General features: G+C 35.2%; 1 protein-coding gene across 1 annotated transcript in view; it reads left to right on the top strand.

The window, feature by feature from the left end:
• Nucleotides 1-20,832, top strand: part of EYS (eyes shut homolog (Drosophila)) — a 1,343,277-nt gene that overhangs the window by 871,993 nt on the left and 450,452 nt on the right. Inside the window, 1 exon segment of the mRNA XM_021084496.1 lies at nucleotides 13,348-13,460. Within this exon segment, the coding sequence (XP_020940155.1) occupies nucleotides 13,348-13,460 (113 nt within the window).

Genomic DNA, 20,832 nt, shown 5'->3' with positions numbered 1-20,832 from the left:
CATATAGGAATTGATATAACCTAATTAAATTTCAGTACTTGACATGGTGCCAAAGTTATGGTCCTATGAAAATGTAGCGAAAAAGTAAAAATTTCTGAGCTTTACAGAATGAATTAGGAGATTTGCTCTGTTTATTCTTTAACAGATTGGCAGTCTTATCAGTGATTGCCATTCTAACAACCATGAAGATTAGTCAATAAGTTAGACTCTGATCATCTAAATTCTCCTATCTAAACTCTCCTATCTAAACAATACAGTTCATAGGTCAAGTTTAAATAAGCATTTACTCAGGTTATTTCTTCTACTTATCTCTATATAATTATACAAGCAATAATAGGATATACATCAAAAGATAATAATATTTCTTCCTTATGACTTCTACTTAGTTGAAAGTAATATCACACATCTATACATCATAATACCAGAATGTAATCATTCTTTTACCAACACTGATGAACATATACTCCAGTAATAAGGTGTTTATCTTGGTCCATTCAGGCTGCTATAACATAATACCATAGATTGGGTGGCTTAACCAACAAACATTTATTTCTCATAGTTCTGGAGACTGGGAAGCTCCAACACATTTAGGCACCAGCACATTTAGTATCTGGTGAGAACCCACTTTCAGGTGCATTGATGGCCATTTTCCAGCTGTGTCTTCACTTGGTAGAAGTGTCAGGAATTGATCTAGGGCCTCTTTTATATGGCCCCTTTACCCTCATTACCTAATAAACTCCAAAGCCCCTGCCACATTCAGCCTATAGCAATGCTGATGTGTAACAGAATTTTTCTTCTAATTTTAATGTATTTTTTTTTTTACTGGTTATAAGATCAAAAGCAAACAAAGCACAGAATATATCACAATATTCTGCCTTCGTCTTAGAATATAATGATCATGTAATGAATCATAAGAAAACTGAAATTCCTGATAAAAGCACTTAGTTAAAAGAATACAATGTTAATAAATCATAGCAATATTTTATGCATCTGTCTCCTCATGCAAAAGAAATAAAAGCAAAAATAAACGGTACCTAATTAAAAGTTTCTCTACAGCAAAGAACTAATTTACAAAATGAAAAGACAATCTATGAATGGGAGAAAATATTTGCAAATTCTATGACTGATAAGTGGTTAATATTCAAGATACATTAACAGCTCATACAACTTGATATTGAAAAAACAAAACCCAATTAAAAAATGGGCAGAAGACTTGGATAGACATTTTTCCAAAGAAAATATACAGATGGCCACCAGGCACATGAAAAAATATTCAATGTTGCTAATTATCAGAGAAATTCAAATCAAAACAATAATGAGTTATCACCTAACAACTGCCAGAACTGGCAAAAATGTGGAAAAAAGGGAACCCTTCTACACTATTGGTGGGAATGTAAATCGGTGCAGCCATTATAGAAAACAATACAGTGCTGGTTAAAAAACTAAAAATAAAATTACCGTATGATTCAGCAATTCCATTCCTGGTTATATATCTGAAGAAAATAAAAATACTAATTTGGATGCATGCACCCCAATGGTCATAACAGCATTATTTACAAGAGCCAAGATATGGAATCAACCTTAAGTGTCTATCAACAGATGAAAGGATAAATAAGATGTGGTACATATATATAATGGAATATTACAGCCATAAAAAATAATAAAATTTTGCCATTTGCAATAATGTGGATAGTCCTAGAGGGTATTATGCTCAGTGAAATAAGTCAGACAGAGAAAGACAAATACTCTGTTATCCCTTAAAATAGGAATCTAAAAAATAAAACAAATGAAGATATAACAAAACAGAAACAGGCTCAGAGATATAGAGAACAAACTAGTGGTTACCAGTGGGGAAAGGGGAGGTAGGAAAGTTAAAATAGGGGTAGGGATTAAAAGACACAAAACTACTATGTATAATATAAATAAGCAACAAGAATATATTGCACAACAGAGGGAAATATAACTATTATTTTGTAATAACTTTAAATGGAGCATAATGTATGCAAATATTGAATAACTATGCTCTATGCCTGAAGCTAATATAATTGTAGAGCAACTGTATTTCAATTAAAAACAAAACAAAACAAAAAAATAAGAAAAAAAGTGAATTAAAAACTTAATTTACCCTGTCACTTCAAAATGTTTTGGAAGCATATCTCAGCCCTCAGAACATTTTATGTCTGATATGTAAATATTTCTGTACCTATTTCTATTAGTTAATAAGGCTTCAAAAATGCATAACCATACTTGCATTATCATATTTTTAAAACTATTAATAATTTCTTACTATCATACATTGTTAACTTTGAAATTTTTTTCTTATAATCTTTAGGAATAGTTTGTTTAAATCAAACATACTAAATAAGTCAAACAAGATAAGATCCAGGTATTGTAATTGATTAATATGCTTCTCAAATATCATTTCCTATATGGAATCTTCCTCTGCTACTTTATTTTTGTGCTAAATCATGTTAAAAAATTAGATCCTTGGTACTGTAGTGTTCCCATGGTTTATTATATTTTAGTAAATGAAGAATTAAGCATTTCTTCAAGGAATCTTTTTTTTTTTTTTTCATGTGTTAAATAGCACGTGGAGATCCCAAATGGAATCTGGAGCCATTCTTTGCTACTGCATTGTCATTTTTCCCTAGCCTTTTCAGTAATCAAATCTAGGAAATATTTTTTTGTTATGAAACAACTTTCATGAGCTACTACTAACTCTTGCAATCCAAATTGAGAACTAGATGGTTTTTAGTTCATTTCCTTCCAAAAATTCTGTTCTGAATGACATTATCATAATACACATTTGATTTATCATACAGGTAACACACCATCTCAGAATAACTGTGCATTGCCACCACTAACATAAAATTCCTGAAAAAAATTTTAATGTTTTTTGATAATTCTCTCTGTCCTTAAGATTCCGCTAGGGACATTTGCTCAAGTTACTGTGTTTTAATGCTCGTAGAATAGTTATGTGTTTTTATGCCATCAACTAGAAACACAGGATCATTTTTTTTATTCTACTTCTGAGTTTTAAGAATTGATTTTTTAAATCATGTGTTATTTTTATGATTATGTAATATATCTACATGGTTTCAAATTCAAATTTATGTCTAAAGATATGCATTTAAGAAATTTAGTTTCTATTACCGGTACCGTATTTCCTCCCTCCACTTAAAAGTGAACATACTTAATGATTTACTCATTTGTTGTTAAATACAATCAAGCACATACAAATGCATATCCCTCCATTACTAAATAATAACATACTGTGTATACTTTTCTTCACTTTGCCTTTCTAACTTAGCAAGGTATCCTGGTTATCACTTTATTGCAAGTTGTGATCTCTAAAAAAGCAGACCCAGAGATTAACATGCAGGTTGTTTTGAGAGTGCTAATGGAACTACCATCTATAGAAGGAAAGTGAAAGGAAGGAAGTAGACTTGGCAGGGGGAGAAGATGGAATGCAATGTAGTCAATACAGGTTTCTGCCAAAGCTAACCAGTCAGAGTTGTTAAACTTAGGGTGAAGAATCCAGGCCATTATAGTCCTTGTTGACCAGTAATTGGATAAAAATTATCCTAGGAGAGAAGAGAAAACTTGCATGAGCTTATACTCTGAAACTTAGGTAATTGTCAAGTAAAGCTGAGAGGTGAAGCCTATCTGCCACCAGTATCCCTACTAGTGGAAGGAAGGGAGAAATTCTTCACTCCTAAAGATAGATCTGGGTGAATACTATGGCATTCATTACACATTCAGAGTTGTAAATGGAGATATTCCTATTTCCCTTTCACAGCAAGTGGTAGGATAGCAGTTTCCTTGAGGAGATCCCTTAGATGGACATTTAGGTTGTTTCCAAATAGAAGTAATTTTGATGCATTAATTCTGAGCATTGCAAATTAGCTCCTGGCTACTAGCTCTCTCCCCAAGAATTATAGTGAAGCAGCTGTAGTAGGAAACAAATAAGTCACTCAAACACACATAAATTTCATTGGATTTATCATATATCCAAGAGAAATTAAATCCTATGTCTACACAAAAGCACATGAATACTCTTCAGAGACAAAAAATGGAAACCCAAACATCCATCAACTAATGAAAGAATAAATAAAATATGGTATATTCCTACAATGAACTGTTATTCAGTAAGAAAGAGATAAAGTACCAGTGCATACCACAACATGGAGGAACCTTACAAGCATTACACTAAATCAAAGAAGCTAGTCACAAAAGACCACATGGTAGATGTTTCTATTTTAATGAAGTGCTCATAATAGGTAAATCTACAGAGCTAAAAAGTAAATTAGTGATTGTCTATAGCAGAGAAAAAATGGAAAGTGATTGCAAATGAATAAGTATTTCTTTTTGGTGATAATTCTATTCTAAAATTTCCTGTAGTAATGGTTGAACAAGTCTACTAATAAACTAAATCCATGACATTTTACTCTTTAAATGGGTAAATTTTATGATATGTGAATTACATATCAGTAAGGCTGTTGTAATAAAGATTTGGAAATTCCTCAACATACAGAGCATTTCTGGCCTTGCTAAAAGAAAGAATAACCTGCAGAAAAACTGTTGAAGTTGTGCTCGTATTTTTCTAGTTCCATTATACAGGGACATTCTTTTCCAGTTTCCGCATTAAGGAAAGAGCAGTCCACAATGATACTGATGCAGATGTCTATGAGATAAATTCTAGGCAGTGCTAAAACTCTGCTGGCTTGAAGAAGTTAGAAACATAGCCTTAGGTATTCAATGTTCTAAGAATGATAGTTTGCTTCCAAATTTCAATATTTCACCCTTAACCCCAAAAGATTTATAGAAGTTCAAGTTCAGCTTCTTCAAGTCTCTACCACTTGTAAATTCACAACTAATTCAATAGAAAAGAGAACACTGAATGTCAATATCCACATTTGTGCTTCTCTTCTCTCTGAGACCTTGGCTCTTCAAGTCCTTTCTTCCTGGGTAGTTCTCTATTGTCTGCAGATTTCTATTTAAATTCTCCTCTATTTTGTTGTTTTTATAAGAGGTTTGGTCTCCAACCCGATATCTGTCAATATCTGAAATTGAAACCTATCTAGTCTATCATAGTCTTCACATTTTTTACTGAACTTTATCTAATTTTCTAACTGACATTATATTTTAATAGTGCCTAGCCCCACAGATGCTAGACTATTGAGTGACTTTGAATTAGATAAAGTAAACTCTCTGGTTGAACAGATTTTTAAAAGTAGACCTTTCTCAGCCAATAGCTTAGAGAAAAAAAATACTAGTTGAAGTTCAGGCTCTACTCCTCTCCACTAGCTAAGTTTTATTGTCAGTGAAAAATTTGCATACATATCCACAGCAACCCTAAGCTATACTTGTGCATAGTTAGTATGTGGTTTAAAAATATTTGTTGACTCCGTGTATACATTTTACTCTCATCTGTAGAAAGATGTAACCACCTTTCTATATTCCTTCTACATATAGACTATGACTGCATGAATCCCAAAATTCTTACAAGGCATAGATAATTCAGTGAATATATCAATATACACAATTGGTGGAGGTATTACTGAAAGTTACAGGGTAAACTGTTCCTATTTTTATGTAGCTATTTTGTCATCATGCTGCTAAAGTTCCACCTGTAGGATATTGATAGACTCATATGAGTTGACATTATGCACAGTGCACAGTTGCCACCCAATTTGTGTTTATGTGACATAACAGCTTAACATCTGAAACACTACCTGTTAATACCTCAGTTTACTTTTAGGTACCTAAAATAGGCACTTCCTACCAATTCCTATCTTTTTCTTGACATTACTTTCCAAGATCCCTAGCCTTGGAATGATTTTAGAGAAACTAAGAAATACATGTGAGTAATTGCACAACTCTTCATAGCATTAATTTTTCTACTTCTTTATTTCCCTCTTTTCCCCTTCATTCCCCACATGTATTTTATCAAAGTCATTTATTCTTTCATCATAATATTATCCATATTACATATTTTCTAATTTTTTTAAAAAAGCCATTAGCAGATATAGGGCTCAAATACATTAGCCCTATGTTGCTTTATTAGCTTTCAGTTGTTACTGTTAGTTTAAAGCTGATACTTTGATTATATTATCAATGGATATGCCAATAAAGGAGTAAAAACATTTAGAATCAAGATGAGTGGGTTCATCACCGCATAGCTATAAAGTAAATTTCAAATATGATAGTGATATTGTTAAAATTCAAATTAAAAGAGAAAAATTAAATTAATAAGTTGTCATTGTATTCGAATTACTGGGGAGGAATTTATATTTTTGGCAGAGAGTTTGAAGATAATAAAAAAATAAACAGTAAGCCAACAAAAAGGAGGCAATATAGAATTCCCTGGTGACTCAGTGGGTTAAGGATCTGGAATTGTTATTGCTGTGGCTTGGGTTCCTGCTGTGGCATGGTTCCACATGCTGTGGGTGTGGCCAAAAAAAAAAAAAAACGCAATAATGAGATTGCATCTTAAAAAAAAAATGGTTGCATAAGAAAGAAAATGTTGCCATATTTCACTGTATAGCTCAACTACAGATAATTACATGGAAATAATGTAAACATTAAAGTCAAATCTAAAATTATGGTTAATTTAATGTTGAATATTTATATAATCAAAATTGTTATATATGATACAGATGTAATCTTACATACAAAGAAGTCTACAAAAATGTGAAAAACTGGATAATACACAAAAAATAAACATATTGCTTAGAAAATTGGAAACTAGTACTAGAATAAATTGATAAAAGAATATGAAAATTGAGCTGGGAATCAGGAATAGCAGTTAAGAGTTTGGTTGAGATAAAATTTTTGTTCTACGACATAAGCTGTGTTGAATTTTTTTATTTAAAAAAGGGCATATAGGTTTTCAGGTGATAAGTGAGGAACTGATACTACACTACCCTTACTGCCACAAACAATCATAAAATTAAGAAAAATATATAGAAAAACACACAACAAAGTAATAATACAAAGTTTACTATCTAATAAAAAAATATTGGCTATGTTGGCTATGGAAAGGAAGCAAGAAACTATGGACTGCAAGCAGAATGAAAATGAATCAAAGGATAATAGATCAATAAATCATAAAGATTACATAATTAGCATATAAGGACTTCAAAATAGTTATTATAAATTTATCTAAAAACAGAAATAAAACATGAAATTGAAGAGAAGAAAAATGGAAACTATTTTAAATACAAGAATATATATAAAAAAATAAAAATAAAGTTCCTATGACAAAAAAAAAAGAATATATATAATATGAACTCTATGAAAGAAACATGTAGAAGTCGTAAAAATAAAAATATAATATCTGAGCCTAACTGGTTAAACAAGAGATTACATGCCTCAGAAGGAAAGATCACTGAACCCAAATACAAAGAAACAGAAACTAACTACATTGAAAGAAAGAGACCAAAATGATAGAAAAAAATGAACAGAAGCTCAATGACTTGTAAGGGGTCAAAATACATGTAATTGGAGTTCCAAAAGGTGGAAAGAAAGAGGGAGAGAAAAAGATGTTTGGAGAAATAATGACCAATATTACCTGGATTTGATGAAACATATCAACTCATACATCCAATTAATCTCAATAAAACCTAATGAAAAGACAATTATCACTGACTTCTTATCAGAAACAGTAGCAACCAGAAGACAACAGAACAAATTTTCAAGTGCTGAAATAAAAATAATTTTTAAAAGACCCTTCAACATATTGGAACTCTGGATCCAATAAAAATATAAACATAGTGTAAATTAATGACATTTTAATTTTAAAAAACCTGAATGAATATGCCTTCATCAGACCTACATTACAAGAAATGTTAAAGCAAGTTGTTCAAGTTGCAAGGAAATGTTATCAAAAGGAAACTTGGAACTACAAAGGGAACTGAAGAATGCCAGAATGGGATTGAGACACAATGGTAAGAAAACAAAGAAAACATCACAGTGTAGCAGCAGAGGGAAGATCACATGGCAGTTTAACAGGAATGTTCTACATATATATACAGCCTGTTCACACACACATACACATACACAAATCTTCAAGTATTTTCCTTTCATATAAGGATTGAATTTAATCCAAGATTCAACTAATATTTTACCAATTGAAACTTGGAAAGGAAAATCCAAAGGAAAATCTGGTGCAAAAACCCCCTATATAAAACATATTAAGGTAAAATTATCTCTTAGTAATACAAGAACAGAAGCAACATTCAATCTTTCTCCTTATGCTTAACTAAGGAAATCAAGGCTAACATTTGCAATTGTTACAATCAAAAGCATATATCCAAGATCATTTCATTTTTTGTTTTTAATTGTCAACTCTACTAATTCACATGTCTATGATGTTTCAGGAGTAGTGTATGCAAGATTTCTTTTAAATGTTAAAAGTGAGTTTCATGTATAACTGTGATCAAGATTAAAAAAATGAAATTTGGAAAACAAAACCACTAATGAAGCCCATAAAAACTTTAAGCTAACAATTGCAAATCTACACTTTCCCTTCTCCAGCATGTAAGAACCAAATGTTTCTGTTTTCCTTGCAGTCAAGTGACTTCTTTGTGAATTTACTGTGTGAAATATTGTTTTGTTTTCTAATTCAGTCATTTTGGGCCCTTGACAGAACATTGCAGTTGAGAGGATTTATAGTACATGTGCCTACATCAGAGGGAGGAGGGGCGGAGCAAGATGGCGGAGGAGTAGGAGGTTGCGCTCACCTTCTCCCACAAACACATCAAAAAAACACATCTACATGTAAAACGACTCACACAGAACATCAACTGGATGCTGGCAGAAGAACTTAAACCTCCAACAAGGGCAAGAAACTCTTGACATAACTGGGTAGAACAAAAAAAAAAAAAGAGAGAAATGAATCAGGACAGGACTAGCATTCCTGAGAGGGAGCTGTGAAGGAGAAAGGGAACTCACATCCTGAGAAGCCACCTAACTGACGGACAGATCAGCTGAGGTGGAGGGACCTCACTCAAAGTCATGGAGAAAAGTGCAGCAGCTGGACTGAGAACAGCAAAGCAGAGTGAGAGCCGCACAGATCATCTGAACCACTGGCCGGAACATCCGGAGATGCTTGGGCAGGGGCTGGGTGCTGAGACTCAGGCTCCGGAGGTCAGTCCCAGGGAGAGCACTGGGGCTGGCTACGTGGGGACAGCCTGAGGGGCTAAGCAGTGCCTTATTGGTGGGGGAGTGGTATGCCACCGGCTGAGGAGGGGAACGCCACAGCAGAGGGAACCCAGGAGAAGGTCCAGACCCGCAGGAGAGGCAAGGCACCATTGTTGGGGAAGGCGGGAGGAGGTGGGGTGGACTGTCATAGAAAACTCCCTGCACCTGAGCATGCATATGCCTGAGGGCTCTCAGAGGGCGGGATGGCTCTGGCACAGGCTACCAGCAGTGAGGAGCCTCTTGCTCCTTTAGGAGAGATTGAGCACTTTTGCAGGCTACCGGTGGCTAGGCACCTCTTGTGTGGGCTAGCGGCATCAGGGGGCTAAGTGCAACTTGGGGCCTCTTGCATAATCTACAGGTGGCAGGGACAGACCACGGCGGTCGTTTCAGAGGCTAGAGGGAAGCATGGCTTGCCACCACTGGGGGCCTGTGAGTGGGATCCACCTGCGACCCCAGTCACCTCAGGGGGTGGCAAAAAAGAAAAAAAGAGGGCACTGCAACCAAGCACCACACACTGTTGCTCTCACTCCCCTGGGAACACACCTGCCCAGCAGCTGCCACTGCCAAATACTCTGGGCGGTGCCCGGACACTTGGTCATTGTCCCTTGCCAAGACCCTACAACTAGGAGCCACTCGTGCAGCACCTCCTGTATGGGCTAAGTGGGACAGGGTGCTTCTTGCATGGTCTGCAGGTGGTGGGAGCAAACTGCCACAGTTATCTCTGACTCCAGAGGTGGGAACAGCCCACTGCCACTGGGGATACCTGAACAAAAATAACTGGCAGCCTCAACCACCTCAGAGGGCACCACAGAGAAGGACATTGTGATGGAACACCACCTGTTGTTGCTCTCGCTCCCCTGGGAGCACACCCGCCCTGCTGCTGCCACTGTGAAACACTCTGGGCAGTGCCCAGATGCTTGATCACTGTCTCTTCCCACAAGCCTGCAACTAGGAGCAGCTTGTGCAGCACCTCCTGTGGGGGCTAAGCAGGATGAGGTGCTTCTTGCATGGTCTACAGGAGGCAGGGGCAAATCACTGCAGTTATCTCTGGCTCCAGAGGTGGGGGAGTAGCTCACCACCAGTAGGGGTCCATGAACAGACAGCACTTGCAGCCCCATTCACCTCAAGGGCACCGCCGAGGAGGGCATTGTGACCGAACACAACCTGCTGGTGCTCTCGCACCCCTGGGAACACATCCACTCTGTTGCTGCCACTGCCAAACACTCAGGGCAATACTGGCATGCCTGATCTCTGTCACTTCCTGGGATCCTGCAACTAGGAGCAGCTGTGCAGCACCTCCTATGTGGGCTAAGTGAGACGGGTTGCTTCATACAAGGTCTACAGGTGGTGGGGGCAAACCACCACAGTTATCACTGACTCCAGAGGTGGTCGTGGCCCGCTACCATTAGGTGTCCCTGAACAGGCACCACCTGCAGTTCCAGTCACCTCAGGGCACAGCATTGCAATCCAACACAAGCTGTTGTTGCTCTCACTCCCCTGGGAACTCATGCACCCTGCTGCTGCTCCTGCCAAATGCTCTGGTCACCTTGTATGTAGATGTGCCTAGAGCTCGTTACCACTTCCCAGGGCCCTGAAACTAGGAGTAGCCTGTGCCACCTTCCTGCAGGTCCTTGCTGCTGTTAAGAGTCCAACGACTAGGCACCGACTGCTGGCCCTACCCATTGCCTCCTTCTCCGTGAAAACACACTGAATATCCTGGAGATAACAGCCTGCTCACACCAAAGAGATAGATAGCAAATATTCAAACTCCCACACCAAAAATAAATAGTAACCCCCCCCCAAAAAATACAAAGGAGTACTTTTACATAGAAGTAGTCTTACATGATTACAGTTTGGCTTCCCTAAACTCACAGAAAAAGAGAAACACAGGCAAGATGAAGAAGCACAGAAACCATTCCAAGTTAAAGCAACAAGAGAATTCACCTAAAGCAGTCAACGATGAAACAGACCTCTGCAGTCTGACAGACAATGATTTCAATAGGGAGATAGAGAAAATACTGAAGGAATTAAGAGAGGATATGAACAGTAATGCAGATTCCTTTAGAAAGAAACTAGAAAATATAAGGAGGAGCCTAGAAAAACTAGAAAATTCATTTGCAGAGATGCAAACTGAGCTAAAGGCAATAATGAGCAGAATGAATAATGCAGAGGAATGAATTAGTGATGTGGAAGATAGAATAATGGAAATCACCCAGTCAGGACAGCAGACAGAAAACCAAATGAAAAAACATGAAAGCAATAAAAGAGACCTATGGGATAATATACAGCAGGCCAATCTATACATAATAGGAATTCCAGAAGGAGAAGAAAAAGAAAAGGGGATTGAAAATATATTTGAAGAAATTATGGCTGAAAACTTTCCAAATCTAAAGGATACTGATATCAAGACAGAGGAAGCACAGAGGACCCCAAACAAGTTGAACCCAAACGGGCCCACACCAAGATATATTATAATAAAAATGGCAAAAGTTAAAGAGAGGATTCTAAAAGCAGCAAGAGAAAAGCAAAGTGTTAATTATAAGGGAACCCCATAAGGCTATCAGCTGATCTCTCAACAGAAATACTACAGGCCAGAAGGGAGTGGCAAGATGTATTTAAAGTGCTGAAAGGAAAAGATTTGCAACCTAGAATACTCTATCCAGAAAGAATATCATTTAAAATAGAAGGGGAAATAAAGAATTTCTCCAACAAACAAAAGCTAAAAGAGTACAGTAATAGTAAACCCATTCTAAAAGAAATACTGAAAGGGCTTCTCTAAATTTAAAAAAAAAAAAAAAAGTAAGAAGAATTAGGATGGATGAAGCCACAACTGGAAAGCAGTCAAAGAAGCCAGCATACAGATCTAAACATGAAGATGTTAAAAAAAAAAAAAAAATCAAAATCACACAATGCGGAGAAGGAAAGTGAGAAAATATTGATTCTTTTTTTGTTTTAATGATGGGTTTGAGCCTATATGACTATCAGGCTAAAGCAGAAAGAGGAAAATGCTTAAATATTTTTAAACTAAGACTCTTAAGTTAAAAGATGAAATAAAATATATTCACCCCAAAAATTTTTGAAGACAAAAGCTCACTTTCTTCCTCTTCCCTTCTTTCTTTTCTTTCTCTTTCTTTTTCTCACTCTCTTTCTTTCTTTCTCCCTTACTGATATTACACTCAATGAGAAATCAAGTCTTGAGAATGTGAACAGTGTATGTTATTAATTCAAAAATCTAAGAGGGAAACTTATTTTTCAGTGTCTAAATTCAGTGATTGCCCTGGTCATGATTTACTCCATATTAGCTTGAAATTTTTAACAATATTGAGAAACAGAAGACAGACCCTGAAATAAATGCTCATTTCTAACTATTGAATTCTGAGCTGTGTCCCTTTTCACTTTTCTAATTTCTCTTTTTCACACAGATGTAAAATTATATAGACATAATTACTGATGTAGCACTGCATGTTCATGGTGAATACAATAAGTCATACCTGTTTATCTTTTAGAGGTTATATTTGTTCGTCAAAATTAATGCTCTCCAATGTCATTTTCTCTTTTTTGCTCTTGGCCCTTTGGAAATCTTTCTGGATATCATTTTTTGCCCAAGTTATTCCTAAAAAGAATAGACCACTCAACTGAACACAAAAGGCATACAGAATGCATCAGGGCTTCAGGATGCAACAAATATTTGTAGCTTATTATGTGTTTCCTTTGCCCCTGGAAAGAGAGATTTTTCTGGATGTTTCATAGCTATAGATGGAATAAGGTAACTAATATCTGAAAGCAACAGTACAAGGAAGAGTCACAAAAAGTCAAAGAGTATAATCTATTGATGGAAAGGATAAGTGTATCAGCTTTTCTCTTATGTTTCAATAAATAATGAAAACCTTATTCATATATAAGTGACTTTTTGTAATTCTTACCATGGTAATACACATATTACAAATAACTTTTGACTAAAGTTTTGATCTTTCCTACTAATTTTTAGAATGATATTTGTGAAAGGAGTTACATTACTTTCTACCAATATATTGAATAAATCTGAATTTATTCCTGCCCAGTTTGCAGCAAGAACAATACTTTGAAGAAAATAATGTAAATTTCCCCCCTCCCTTTCTCTCTTCCTCTCTTTCTTCCTTTCAGATTTCTGGACCAGTTGAGAATTTTACTGGCTGCATAGAAATTATAGAAATCAATAACTGGAGATCTTTCATCCCATCCAAGGCAGTGAAAAAAATTCATATTGACAGTTGCAGGTAAAATACTGCTAATGATTTTTCAAATACTTGTTCAAATAATCACACAAAAAGTAGCATATTCATTTGAAAACATTTAATCATGACTAGAATATATTTCCTTCATTTTGTTTTCTTTTCACACTTTCACATTTTACTTTACTTTCTTTACAGACTAGAGCATTTTTAAGCTATATCTCAATTAATTGGACCATTTATTTATAATGGATTTCTGCTTTGTGCTGTTTAATTTTCACTATATATACTAACAAATAATCAGTTAAAGATGATCAGAAAAATTATTTATTAGAGCATTTCAAATATAAGCATGCTGACAATCATGCATGTGGTGTATTGTTTAGGGTGTTAAAATGTTTCTTCTACAACATTACTCTCAAAAAGTTGTCATTGTACTTAATTTTTCATTATTATTAATGACATTCCTTTCAATCTGCTTCTGGATATAGAAATCTACCTGGGTGTGTATGGGGGCAAGAGGTCAGAAGAGCATGAAAGCATGTGTGTCAACAGAAGAAACATATTGATATATTCTACAAAAAACCTTTAAAATATTGAAATTCTACTATTCGCTATGGTCTAAGGTGAATTAGCAGTCATACAGTGACTATTCTTAAGGAGTTTATAGTGTAGTAGAGAAGATATTGAAGAAATTTTTAAACAAATATACAAATGCGAAGAGTGCTTTAGGAAAAATAAAAGCAGAATGCTATAAGAACTGTACATATTTGAATATCATCAAATCTGCTTCCTTCACAGGTAGGAAGAAATTAAGGAAATACTTCATAAAGTAAAAAGATAGTTTATTCCGCCTTTAGCTAATAAATTTAAAACATAGTTGTGGCACCTAGGATACAGTGGTGGACAGGGTGCTTTTTTGTTTGCTTGTTTTGTTTTGAATGAAATGAAAATTTAGTATCTTACATTATTCACACTTGATGTGTGTTAGCAATTTTAAAATAAATAAACACAGTAAATCCTTCTATTTTACAGTTTATTCCTTTTTTGCTCTTTTTAGGGCCGCACCCATGGCATATGAGGGTTCTCAGGCTAGGGGTCAAATCTGAGCTGTAGTTACTGGCCTACACCACAGCCACAGCATTACCAGGTCTTGAGCCATGCCTTGACCCACAGACATGCTGGATCTTTAACCCACTGAGCAAGGCCAGGGATCAAACTCATGTCCTCATGGAAGCTAGTCAGATATATTTCCACTAAGCCATAATGGGAACCTCTTACCATTTATTCCTAATTTTTGTTTGCAGTCTATCTCCATTTTTGATTGACTGACAGTTAGTTGTATTTCCTAAGATTTAAGACTGAGATTCTTTGCTCTCTACCTTCTGTGTTAAATACTGTGATCTGTTAACTGATACCTAAATAAATTAAGAGAAGTCACTAGTAAATTCCTTGAAAATGATATAATCATTTGATGATTTCTATTATCATCTGCAAATTTAGCAATTTGATAAACTTCTCTTTATTTTATAAAAGACCAATTTAACTCTTGTAAGAAGGAGTATAAAATGAAAATTAAAATTGTGTGATCTCAGCTACCTGCAAGCCAATTCTTCACCTTGTATTTCCCTAGTCTTTCTTCTCTAAAAGACCTGTTTTATTTACTTCCAATACCATTAGGGTATTTGGCCTCCATTTTGCAATATCAGTTCTTCAGCCACTATGCAGTGATATTATCACCATTACAATATCCAACACAGCTGTTGACATAGAAAAGGCTAACGCATTGTATTTAGAGTTAGGGCAAGTGGGAGACTAGGAAACTTCTCTGGCATTTACTCTGTACCTCTCACTAACCACTACTATTTCTCCTGAGAGGTACTCTATTGGATTGGTTCATGATATATTTTTAAAAGGCTAATTATGCAAATTATTGGCTGTATAAGATTTAAAATTTTCGCATTCCTCAGTCTTATTCTCTGTAAGTCAGAAAAGTAATCTTTCTTTCACATAATTACAAAGATAAAATTAGACTCTTTTCTTTGTTAAGAGTTCAGTGACATGGGCCTTCTTTGCTCAATTTGCTACCATCTCCAGAAAGTTGCACCTTCTATGCCTTTTTCCAGAAACCCCTTCCCCTTCCTCGTGCTCTTCTTTAACTGATCCACTGCTTCTCAGCTTTTAGACCTCACCTTTGTGATGGCCTCATCAGATAGGCCTTCTCAGACCACCCAAAATAAAGTGACCTCCCTCCTATGTCTCCTAGTCATGACTTATTTCCATTATTTGTTTTTTACTGTTTAGGAGAGATGCCATTGTTTGAATGTATTTATTTATTTTCTCATAGTTTCTTGGATGACTCCCTTCAGTATGACCTGAGCTTTTTGCAGACATGGACTCTGTGGGCCTCTTTCACTGCTCTTCTCTCAGAGCCGAGAAGAGTATATGCTCAAAGGCATGCTATATAAAATTATCTTATGATTCTACTATGCTAATTTCTTCAATTTTTTTTCTTTTTTCTTTCTTTCTTTTCTTTCTTTCTTTCTATTGATGTATAGTTGATTTATAGTGTGTTAATTTATGCTTTTTAGCAAAGTGATGTGTGTGTGTGTATATATCTATATATAAAATAGTTTATCATAGGATATTGAATATAGTTCCTGGGCTGTACAGTAGGACCTTACTGTTTATCCCTTCCATGTGTAATAGTTTTTATGAAAATTAGACAGGGAGTTCCCATCGTGGCACAGTGGTTAATGAATCCGACTAGGAACCATGAGGTTGCGGGTTCGATTCCTGGCCTTGCTCAGTGGGTTAACGATCTGGCATTGCCGTGAGCTGTGGTGTAGGTCGCAGACGTGGCTCGGATCCCATGTTGCTGTGGCTCTGGCATAGGCTGGCAGCTACAGCTCCAATTCAGCCCCTAGCCTGGGAACTTCCATATGCCGCGGGAGCGGCCCAAGAAATGGCAAAAAGACAAAAAAAAAAAACAAAACTAGACAGACCCACCAAATCAAGCAAATGTAAATGATGAGCATCATGAAGATTGTCAGTTTCCCTTTTTTTGCAAATATCTGGCTTAATGAAGATACTGGATTCTGATATATACTTCTGCATTCAGCTTGTCCAATAATTGTTCTATTTGAGGTATCTGAAGAAATTCAATGTTCACATAGATATGTGCTTGGAAATAATAGGGATATTTAGTAGACTTTTAGGGCAATTGGGAATATTCATCTTTGATATTACATCAAAGCTTGTTAAGTCATAGATTGTTAAGGTTAGTTGCACTGTGAAATGTGAAACTCAATGAACTTTGCATATTCTTTAAATTAAAATCCATTGTTCTATCTTGAATTTTGAATGAGTCTCTTATGCATAATTTTGTACCATGTCTAGAAAAATATTTGTTCCTTGAGTTAGGTAACCCAAATATCCAAATATATCATTATAAAATATTGAAAAATCTTATCTGTAAATATCCCTTCCAGTTTATTTTTTTATGTGGTTATTGTTTGGGTGTTTTTTTTGTTTGTTTGTTTGTTTGTTTGTTTGTTTTTTGGTGCTTACTTAAAATATTCTACCAAGCTTTTTCCCCAATGATAGCAATGATGATTATATTTATCCATATAACAAATCCTTTCACCTTTGGATTAATTGTTATGTTATTTCCTATATTTTTTATAGTCACCTATAATTACTTCACCAGTGTTCATAATAACTACAAGCAAATGCTTCAGGCAGGAACTTTATCACCATGTATTGGCTTGTGTCTTGTGCCAAGAGTATGAAAGTTTGATCTCTCATTCAGGTTCAGTGGTAAAGTACCAATGTAATATGATGTCAGTAACAGCTAAATTAGTTTTCTTTGAATGTATGCCCAGAGTGGTTTGACAGATCATATTGTAATTATATTTTTATTTTTTTAAGTAATCTCCATATTGTTCTCCATAGTGGATGTACCAATTTACAGTCCAACCAACAGTGTAGGAGGGCCCTCTTTTCTCACTGCTCTCTCTAGCATTTATTGTTTGTAGACTTTTCGACGGTGGTTTTTCGGATCAGTTTGAGATGATATTCATAGTTTTGATTTACATTTCTTTAATAATTAGTGGTGTTAATCATCTTTTCATGTGCTTTTTTGGCCATCTCTTGGTCTTCTTTGGAGAAATGTCTGTTTAGATCTTGTGGCCATTTTTTAATTGGGTTGGTTTTTTTGATATAAAGCTGTATGAGCTGTTTGTGTGTTTTGGAAATTAATTCCTTTTCGGTAGCATAATTTGAAAATATTTTCTTCCGGTCTATAGGTTGTATTTTTGTTTTATTTAGAGTTTCACTTGCTGTGCAAAAGCTTTTAAATTTAATTAGGTCCCAGTTGGGTTTTTTGGGATTTTTTTAATTTTTTATTTTATTTTTTAATTTTTTTTAATTTCCTGATAGATTTTTTTTTTTCCTACTGTATAGCATGGTGAGCCAGTTACACATACATGTATACATTCTTTTTCTCACATTGTCATGCTCCATCATAAGTGACTAGACATAGTTCCCAGTGCTACATCCCATTTGTTTATTTTTATTTTTATCTCCATTACTCTAGGAGATGGATCCAAAAACATATTGCTATAAATTATATCAAAGAGCATTCTACCTATGTTTTCCTCTAGGAGTTTTACAGTATCTGGTCTCACATTTATGTCTTTAATCCATTTTAAGTTTATTTTTTGTATGGTGTTAGAGAATGTTCTAATTTTATTCTTGTACATGTGGCTGTCCAGTTTTTCCAGCACCATTTATTGAAGAGACTGTCTTTTCTCTGTCATATATTCTTGCCCCTTTTGGCATAGATTAGTTGACCATAGGTGTGTGGGTTTATTTCTGGGATTTCTATCCTATTCCACTGAAGTATATTTCTGGTTTTGTGCCAGTACCATACTATTTTGATGACTGCAGCTTTGTAGTATAATCTGAAGTTAGGGGGCCTGATTCCTTCAGCTCAATTTTTTTTTCTCAGGATTGCTTTGGCTATTTAGGGTCTTTTTGGTTTCCGTACAAATTTAAAATTTTTTTGTTCTAGTTCTATGAAAAATGCTATTGTTATTTTGATAAGGACTGAAGTGAATCTGTAGATTGCCATGGGCAATGTGATCATTTTGACAGTATTGATTCTTCTGTCCAAGAACATGTTATATCTTTCCATGTGTTTGTGTCATCTTCAATTTCTTTCAGCAGCAGCTTATAGTTTCAAAGTACAGGTCTTTTGTCTCCTTAGGTATCTTAATTCCCAGGTATCTTATTCTTTTTTTTTTTTTTTTTGGCCATGCCCACAGCATGTGGAAATTCCTGGGTTAGGGGTCCAACTCATGTCATAGCAGTAACAACACCAGATCCTTAACCTACTATGCCACCAGAGAGTTCTGGTATTTTTTTCTTTCTGGTGCTAACCCATTTCACTTAGCATACTGTCTGCCAGGTTTAGGTATGTTGCCAAACTTCAATTCTAAGTTGTGTATTGTGCCTTCCCTAGAACCTGTCCCTTCTTACTATTCTAGGAATCCTTAACACCTGACACTATGGAAACTCATTTTAATTTTTTCCTATCATATTAAGAAGAGCAATTAACTTTCATAAAGTCACTTTGTTTTTACTTCTGCACCATGCCTAAAAGCCTATATTTTCAGAATTAAATGTTCTACCATAATATTTTACAAATAAAGGCAGTTCTTTCCCTAAAAGTAAGTAATTTTTTTTCTTATTACACAGATTTGATCACAAAACATGGTTAATATGCTGCAATTCCAGGATTGCCTCTGCTGTGTTATATAAATGGGGACTAGAGAGCCTATTAACTGCTGGTTAACTTGGTAGTTTTGTGAAAAGTTATTTTTGACTCAAGTTGGTGTATTAATGTGGCATAAGAGTTAACATCAGATATACTTAGTTTCCAAGTTCAGCTCTAATGGTTCCTATCAATGTAACCTCTGTACTTCAATGTCCCTGCCTGTAAAATAAGGACAATAATAATGGTTGACATGAGGATTGAATGAAAGTGTATAGAAGAAATGCACTTAGCACAACCTCTGGACAAAGGGAGGGCTTCCATTTTGGAAACTGTTATAATTAGCCATCTTCAGATATGTTTATTTGAACACATTTACAATCAACTAGGAGAATGGTTATCTAAGAAGAATAATGATTTCCATGAGAACTTCAAACGTGCTACCTTTAAGTATCTATTTTTTTTCAATGCAAAACAAACAAAATGATACATGAAAATAAACAAGAAATACGTGCAAAGACAATTAGAAGCAGGGTAAAAACAAGAAATTCATAGGTTTTGTTATACTATAAATTGGGTTCATTTCTGTTTCAATTTAATTTTTTCATTTTGCATAAGCTTTTTTAAATTAAATGTATTTTCATTGTTCTGCATTGTAGAAACTTGCCAATGTTCTATTCCTGTCTCATTCAAATATTTGTGCATTGTATGCTTTCCTTGACAATTGAAAGATATCAATATTTATATTTTAAAGTCTATTTTAATACTTGGGAAACAGAATATACAGGAAAAAGAAAGTATTTTTAGTTTTGCAATGAAATGGATATAGTTAGCTTTTATATAAACAAATATAATTAAATCTGATAGAATTTGATAGGACTCTTCTTTAAATATTGCTGTTTTAGATTCTTATAATATATAAGATGCTTCATTATTATGAAAAATAGAAGCACCGTTCTTTTTGGAATAATAGTACCTAAGGTAGTGTTCATGATTAATGATGATCGTGCAAAAGCTTCAAAACAGTGATGAAACTGTAGGGGTCATATACCTCAGTGTCCTCAGGCTTCTATATACTGTGCTGTGCTCCAGACATATTTTATTTTCAATTTCTACTTTTGGCATTATTGATATAAATCTTCCAAATGCTTACCATTACTTTCAGAATAAGAGCTAAGTTCTCTACAAGCTTTACAACAGAACAGTCATATACCCCCTCCAAAATATAACATTGACCCATAGAAGTAGTGGCACAAACAAGAATACATTTGCTCCATTCCCTCCACCACCCACCCTTCTTACATCTGGGTGGCACTGTGGAGCTAGTCTTCATCGATGGAATATAAGCCCAAGTCAAGTGTCTGATCTCTGGCATAAGATGTTCAGGAAGTTCAGTGGTTGTCATTAACCAGCTGAAGAGGACATCGGGGATCTATCTTATGATTGAAGTAAAGCTAACTATTTCAAGAATCCCTCCCCCAAAAAGAATTAAGAATATATAATGTCTGAGTTCCTGCTGTGGCACAGTGGGTTAAGGACCTAGGGTTTCCACAGTTGTGGTATAGGTCACAGCTGCAGCTCAGGTTCAGTCCCCAGCCCAGAAACTACCACTATGTCGTGGGTACAGCCAAAAAAGAAAAA

Source organism: Sus scrofa, chromosome 1, assembly GCF_000003025.6.
Source record: "Sus scrofa isolate TJ Tabasco breed Duroc chromosome 1, Sscrofa11.1, whole genome shotgun sequence".
Classification (NCBI taxonomy): Eukaryota; Metazoa; Chordata; class Mammalia; order Artiodactyla; family Suidae; genus Sus; species Sus scrofa.
This window is presented reverse-complemented; position numbering and strand designations above follow the sequence as displayed.